General features: G+C 44.2%; 1 protein-coding gene across 1 annotated transcript; it reads left to right on the top strand.

The window, feature by feature from the left end:
* The first annotated feature begins 1,618 nt into the window (after positions 1 to 1,618).
* On the top strand, positions 1,619 to 6,405 carry LOC109892888 (creatine kinase M-type-like). The gene is made up of 8 exons (XM_020485755.2): positions 1,619 to 1,750; positions 3,438 to 3,644; positions 4,048 to 4,202; positions 4,361 to 4,493; positions 4,733 to 4,904; positions 5,034 to 5,157; positions 5,284 to 5,473; positions 5,770 to 6,405. Exons 2-8 carry the CDS (start codon positions 3,452 to 3,454, stop codon positions 5,946 to 5,948), a joined length of 1,146 nt encoding a protein of 381 aa, XP_020341344.1. The 5' UTR covers positions 1,619 to 1,750; positions 3,438 to 3,451; the 3' UTR covers positions 5,949 to 6,405.
* Positions 6,406 to 7,601: the final 1,196 nt, after the last annotated feature.

Consider the following 7,601-nt stretch of genomic DNA (forward strand, 5'->3'; position numbering starts at 1 on the left):
CTGAGGAAACACCGTGCACTTGGCGACCTGGTTAGCGTGCACTGCGCCCGGCCCGCCACAGGAGTCGCTGGTGTGCGATGAGACAAGGATATCCCTACCGGCGTTCGGGAGTCCGCACCTTAGGGGGGGGGTTCTGTCACGCCCTGGTCTAAGTATTTTGTGTTTATTTTCATGTATTGGGTCAGGCCAGGGTGTGGCATGGGGTTTTTGTATTGTGGTGTGTTTTGTCTTGGGGTTTTGGTGTGTATGTATTGGGATTGTAGCTAGTGGGGTTATCTAGCAAAGTCTATGGCTGTCTGGAGTGGTTCTCAATCAGAGGCAGGTGTTTATCGTTGTCTCTGATTGGGAATCATATTTAGGCAGCCATATTCTTTGAGTTTGTCGTGGGTGATTGTCCTTAGTGTCTTCTGTGTCAGTTTGCACCAGTTTAGGCTGTTTCGGTTTTCACATTACGTTTATTGTTTTTTTTGTAATATTCGTGTTTACGTTGTTTAATAAACATGGATTGCAATAGTCACGCTGCATTTTGGTCCGACTATCCTTCACACCTAGAAAACCGTAACATTATCCCTTGATGCTTGTCTCGTCGTGAACTGCAATGCTGCCTAAAACACGTCCTCCTTGGTTTTCGATTGGTATTTCCTCACATGAATACGGGAAAGCCAACATCAGAGAAAGGGAGACCAGCATATTCATCTTAGTAAGTGAGGCAGATTAGGATGGGTCTCTTCTAACATATCACCGGAAAGACTTCCCTGACAGACATGACCGTCAGGTTATGGATCTTCCTATCTTTCTTTGACAGCACCTCTAGTCATACAGTGGCCATAAATAAGCCCAGAACAAGACTGGGTCAGAGTAGACTTTGTTTGAAAGTTTTCATTGTCCCTTTGCTTTCTTTTTACAGTAAAGCATGGTGGTGACAGTATCATGTTGTGGTGAGGTTTATCATTGACAGGGACTTGGAAACAAGACCAGACGTGAACCCAATCGAACATCTCTGGAGAGACCTTAACATTGCTGTGCAGTAACGCTCCCCATCAAACCTGTGCTTGAGAGGATTTGCAGAGAAGAATAGGAGAATCTCCCCAAATGCAGTTTGCCAAGCTCAGGGCTATAATCGCTGCCAAAGGTGCTTCAACAAAGTACTGAGTAAGGGGTTTGAATTTCGCTAGAATCAATTATTGTAGGATAGTGTTAGATACACATATCTATAATACAATAGCATGTTTCTCAAATAAAGAGCAGCTACCAGCTGTCCTTTTATTGTGTTTTAAATTAATGTTTTTTAAAAAGCAGCTAAGCTGACGTATTGATTAGCTTTGATTATTTTAGTTTTGGAGTTGGAGTCAAGAGAGTCAATTCCAATTACTCTGCTAGCAGGAGTCGGGAGTCGACTGCAGAAATCTTGGATGGAATCCAAAAAACACCAGATCCTCTCCACAGGCACTATGGCAGGGGGACAGGGGAGGGGTGGGAGGGGTTCAGAGGGTGAGTGTGCAGCTGCAGCCTCGTCTTGGATGACTAAGATGTAAATCCAGTCCTTCCGTAAAGTAAACTGTGTATCAGAGACCGGCTTGGGCCAATGAGAGACCGGAATGCAGTAAAATGGGCAGCCAATGGCTGCGTGTCTGCCCGGTATATAAGCTGAGGGCAAGGACCTTCAGAGTTGGGTGACCTCTATATTTTGGCTCTGGTGAACAGGATCTGATCCCAAGGACTGTTACTTTTTTTCTTGTCTGGTGTGCAGGTAACTCAATGTTGCGCTTTATATGAATAGCTAAAGCTTTGGGAGGCCAGGTTGGTGGTTTTGATTAGTTGGACTTGGAAAAGCTTCTGAGCAAAACATTTTTGGGGGGGGAGAATAGGTTTACAACATGTCATTTTAGAGTTAGCTAAATCATTTTTGGGGGGAGGTGCTTTATCTCTCCTGCACATGTAGCTACTTTTCTTTTGTCTTTCTTTTGTCTTTTAATTGTCATCATACTTAAAAAATGAATAGGCTTAACGATGCAAAATCAATAATGTAAATGTACATATGGGGCATTCTGAAAACGTTTCAGATCAGTAGAATATTTGACAGCATATTTTAGTAGGAGTCAGATTCTCTTGGCTCGTTTGACAAAGACCAATTTGTTTTGAAAACATTAAGTTGTGAAGTTGTGAACTGTTTTATAAGGTTTGATTCAGCAAATGGTTCTCTAGTGTGGATACTGAGGTAAATAAGTAAGTGTCTCACAATCCAATACAGTATGAGACGTCTAAACATCTCTGGAACAGGTGTAAAAAAAATTACAAAAAAATTGCTTGAATGTCTAGCAGTTGCTTTCGGACAGTTACTGTAACAGTCACATCCTTTTCATTGTCTTTGGACATGGGCATGTGATGCAACAACTGTGTCAATACTTACGGCCAGATGTCCAAGCATCGTCCGGGTTATAGGGGAGGGTTTGGCCGGCCGGGATGTCCTTGTCCCATCGCGCTCTAACGACTCTTTGTGACATGCCGGGCGCCTGCAAGCTGTTTTCGGTTGCCAGTTGTACGGTGTTTCCTCTGATACATTGGTGCTGCTGGCTTCTGGGTTAAGCAACCAGTGTGTCAAGAAGCAGTGCAGCTTGGCAGGGTCGTGTTTCGGGGGACACATGGCTCTCGACCTTCACCTCTCCTGAGTCCGTATGGGAGTTGCAGCGATGTTACAAGACTGTAACTACCAATTGGATATCACGAAAAGGTGGAGAAAAAGGGGCAAAAGTACAAAAAATAATAAGAAAGAAATACAATTTGTGAATTGGTAAATGACCTATAGTGAATACAATTCAATTAATGAGTTCGTCTTTAAAATCAATTGACCCTTGTGTTAAGAACTATAAGAAAGGGTAATGGCATGACAGCCAGTTGGTCTCTCTGATGGATAGGACCCAACGTGTTGAGTGATCGCACTGTAGGGTATGGGGCTATATTGTGAGGGGGGGGGGGGGGGGGGGGGGGGGGCTCTTTGCGTGAGTGGACGGTGTGGAAATATGTTCCATGCATAAGGGAGAAAGGTAATATAGGTTAGGGGTGGAATGTTAGAGGTTGGGGTGAGGGTGTTTAAATATATCCCCAAAATGTGCTTCTCCCTCTTATCTATTCCAAACAGAATCATGAGACAGTGGACAGGGACATTGACTGACGTTTGTAACTAGGATATGGGGTATACACACCAATAAGAGTTTTTGCAGCCGTTTTATTTTAGACGTTGGCCGTCTTTTACGCGAAACGTCTTTTAAAGTAAGTTTCGCTGGGCCTGAGACAGAGCGCTCCTTACAGACTCTACTCCACTGTCAGTGTCAGGGAACTTCATTTCAGATAGGTTAATATTAGGTTTTGTGGGTTGTTTTCTGTGCAAATAGACATTAAAGATCTAAAGATTTCCTATTTTCTTTCTCCCCCTGCAGTGTTAAACACAATCATGCCTTTCGGTAACACCCACAACAACTTCAAACTCAACTTTAAAGTTGAGGAGGAGTACCCTGACCTCACAAAGCACAACAACCACATGGCCAAGGTGCTGACCAAGGACATGTACGCCAAGCTGAGGGACAAGCAGACCCCCTCCGGCTTCACCCTGGATGACGTCATCCAGACCGGTGTAGACAACCCTGGTGAGTGACATACATTTCCCACACACCCCCGGTGGATAGTCACTAACCGCCGCAAACACACAATTACACCCCTGTCAAAGATAAAGCTGAGCAGGTATCAAAACCCTACAACAGGCTGCACAACCAAGTTAGCGCTCTAAGAATCAATCGATCGTAATACCATTGCAATTAAAACATATCAAAATAATACATGCCATTAAGCAGATGCTTATATCCCATTTACAGTCAAGACATCCTAATACCACAACCATACATGATACTAGATTTGCAGGTTATCTTATTCAATATGCAGCATACATTTCACATGTATTCAATATGCAGCATGCACCACAGAGTGGTATATTAATGTTTGTACTCTGTAGACCTGCTGGCTTCTTACAGCCACTTCTCTCTCTGTCTTCAGGTCACCCCTTCATCATGACCGTTGGCTGCGTGGCTGGTGATGAGGAGTCCTACGAGGTCTTCAAGGATCTGTTGGACCCCATCATCTCAGACCGTCATAGTGGTTACAAGCCCACAGACAAGCACAAGACCGACCTGAACTTCGAGAACCTGAAGGTAGGGCTTTGTATACATTGTTGTCTTGGTTTCATTCTCGATTAGTTGTAGAATGGAAAGATGGCAACGGTATCTCTGCAGCACATAGGAGGTTGGGAATCACAGACTTGTTGAAATGTTCAGGTCTAAAACTCAGTTGTGACCTTGTTTCTGTGTAGGGAGGTGATGACCTGGACCCCAACTACGTCCTGTCCAGCCGTGTGCGTACCGGCCGCAGCATCAAGGGATACACCCTGCCCCCCCACAACAGCCGTGGCGAGCGCAGAGCAGTGGAGAGACTGTCTGTCGAGGGTGAGCCACCCAGCTATCAATAGCTACATATGCATCCATAGGATTGTTCATGAAGCTAGGCAGTAAAACTAACGAAAGGGTATTAATCGGAAATTGAGATCCAAATTCTTAATGAATTGGAAATAGAGATCAAAAGTGAATCCTTAGTTGCAATGACTTGTGTATGGTGTCAAATAACTCCATGCAGGAGATACCATGTTAAGAGTGAGGGGAAACTGAGGGTTTTTCTGTCTCTCCAGCCCTGGACACCCTGGATGGTGAGTTCAAGGGAAAGTACTACCCCCTGAATAAGATGACCGATGCCGAGCAGGAGCAGCTGATCGCCGACCACTTCTTGTTTGATAAGCCCGTCTCCCCCCTGCTGCTGGGCGCTGGTATGGCCCGTGACTGGCCCGATGCAAGAGGAATCTGGTGAGTAACCCGAGCACAGGCCCACACCAAAACAATACTGTTTGTGGAACCAGATGGTGTATTGTGCAGAACATCCCACAATGTATCGTGGTGATGCGTCATGTGAAACCCCGTCCCTCCTTTCTGAAGGCACAACGATGCCAAAAGCTTCTTGGTCTGGGTGAATGAGGAGGATCACCTGCGTGTCATCTCCATGGAGAAGGGTGGCAACATGAAGGAGGTCTTCAGACGCTTCTGCGTTGGTCTGAAAAGGGTACGTTCTTGTACTCAAACCATTTTGATATGGCCCAAAAACACCCCTAAAACAATGGAAATACATGAAACCACAGAGAGACAAGGACAACAATGTTGATATAGGGTTGTTTCTCTTACCTGACAGATTGAGGAGACTTTCAAAAAGCACAACCATGGCTTCATGTGGAACGAGCATCTCGGCTATGTGCTGACCTGCCCATCCAACCTGGGAACCGGCCTGCGTGGTGGAGTGCACGTCAAGCTGCCCAAGCTGAGCACACACGCCAAGTTCGAGGAGATCCTGGGCAGGCTGCGTCTGCAGAAGCGTGGCACAGGTACACACATGCACAACAGAAAAACACATCCAGAACAGCTGCTTATATATTCAACTCTAATTCGTCACAGATCACAGCTGTCTTCCCATTCACAACAAAACATGTAAAAGGAACAGAGATTAGCATGAGCGAAAGCTATTATGAAATAGCCATGTCCCACAACTGTTAAGACATCTATTCATTGAGTCTGTATTTTGTTGACATCTGGATAATTTATAGTATCAGTAGTGATTCAGAGATTGTCTGAGACAAACACTTACACTCGCCTCTCTCCCCATTTTCCTTGCTCTCTCCAGGTGGCGTGGACACCGCCTCCGTGGGTGGAGTGTTCGACATCTCCAACGCTGACCGTCTGGGCTCCTCTGAGGTGGATCAGGTCCAGATGGTGGTCGATGGTGTCAAGCTCATGGTGGAGATGGAGAAGAAGCTGGAGAAGGGAGAGGCCATCGACGGCATGATCCCCGCCCAGAAGTAAAGAGTTGTTGACGTCGCTATTCATCTTTTGTTTTTCTATTGTCAAGTCATGTGAAATCGAGCCAACCCACTACCGCGCAGAGGAAACGGATGGTCGCTCTAGAGACTCTTGACTGCTGCTCACATCTTTTTCTTCAGCCTTTTTCTTTTTCTCCTTTTTCTTCCTTTTCTTTCTTCAGACGTTTTTTTTCCACTTCTCTCCTGTTCAGTCAGTAACATCCGGGGATCAGTCTCCACTACAGTCGGCTTGCCTGACAGATGTGGCGTCACCTTCATTTGAACTTTGGCTCTAAAAAGTTACCATTTCAATTGTGATTCAATAAACCTGGCCCCATGAACCAAAACGGATGTCAACATAGCTTGGTCTTTCTTGGTCATACACTCGTGATAAGTCACTGTAAATGTTAAAACAAGTCTAATATTGTTCACTTTAACAATAAAAAAGTGTTTATATGGTCCCACAGTACAGAGTTAATTGTACACTTTCAATTTCACAGATATTCTGTAAATAGTTGCAAATTAAGTTAACATTGGCCAACACTGTTGGTTATTGTTGGATTCCCTCTACTATGGTGTAACAAAAAAATTGCAATCCCTCAGAAATGTCATAACTAATAGTGACTACCTTTTAACACACAGGCACTGGCAGGGTTTTCAAAGTGTTGTTACAAAGTAGCAATGCAGGTTGAGGCCCACAAATTGTGTGGTGGTTGGGTATTAGCTGGATAGTAGGCACATATGCTATTAACAAGCCTAACTGTCCAACAATAAAGCATGAACATGAGTAATTATCAACAGTAAGAGCAACAGCAACAAACAAGTGATGCTAAATATTTATCACTTAACAACAACATAAACCGTAAACAATGGGTAGCCATTCATATTTGTACATTTCCCTGGAAAATTAATATTTCCATGAACATTAGGGAGGTAGTTTTAAAGTTCCAAGAGTGTTTGTTTTTTATGTTTATGCAATGTGTTTTTGACAACTTTCCTGCAAATTCATGAAAGGTCACACATTATGTCAGGGCCTTCAGCAGAAGTATTGGAGGCGTGTTTATAAGAACATCAGTAGTTAAAGCGACTTTGGGTCCTTATCAGCGCTAAATATACTGAACAAAAATATAAACGCAACATGTAAAATGTTGGTCCCATGTTTCATGAGCTGAAATAAAATATCCCAGAAATGTTCCATAGGCACACATTTGTTTACATTCCTATTAGAGAGCATTTCTCCTTCGCCAAGATAATCTATCCACCTGACAGGTGTGGCAAATCAAGAAGCTGATGAAACAGCATGATCCTTACACAGGTGGAAAATAAAAGGCCACTCTAAAATGTGCAGTTTTGTTACACAATACAATGCCACAGATGTCAGAAGTTGAGGGAGCATGCAATTACCATGGACTGTCCACCAGAGCTGTTGCCAGAGAATTTAATGTTAATTTCTCTACCATAAGATGCCTCCAATGTCATTTTAGAGAATTTGGCAGTACGTCTAAACGGCCTCACAACCGCCGCCCACGTTTAACCTCACCAGCCAAGGACCTCCACACACTGCTTCTTCACATGTGGGATCATCTGAGACCAGCCACCTGGACACCTGAATTTGCACAACTGAAGAATTTCTGCACAAACTGTCAGAAAACGTCTC

Source organism: Oncorhynchus kisutch, linkage group LG6 (assembly GCF_002021735.2).
Source record: "Oncorhynchus kisutch isolate 150728-3 linkage group LG6, Okis_V2, whole genome shotgun sequence".
Classification (NCBI taxonomy): Eukaryota; Metazoa; Chordata; class Actinopteri; order Salmoniformes; family Salmonidae; genus Oncorhynchus; species Oncorhynchus kisutch.

Excerpts from the sequence above, each read along its gene's own strand:
- LOC109892888 (XM_020485755.2), top strand. The coding sequence starts at position 3,452 with ATGCCTTTCGGTAACACCCACAACAACTTCAAACTCAACTTTAAAGTT. Across the intron at positions 5,158-5,283 it reads TCTGCGTTGGTCTGAAAAGG|ATTGAGGAGACTTTCAAAAA; the intron begins GTACGTTCTTGT and ends CTTACCTGACAG. Across the intron at positions 5,474-5,769 it reads TCTGCAGAAGCGTGGCACAG|GTGGCGTGGACACCGCCTCC; the intron begins GTACACACATGC and ends TGCTCTCTCCAG.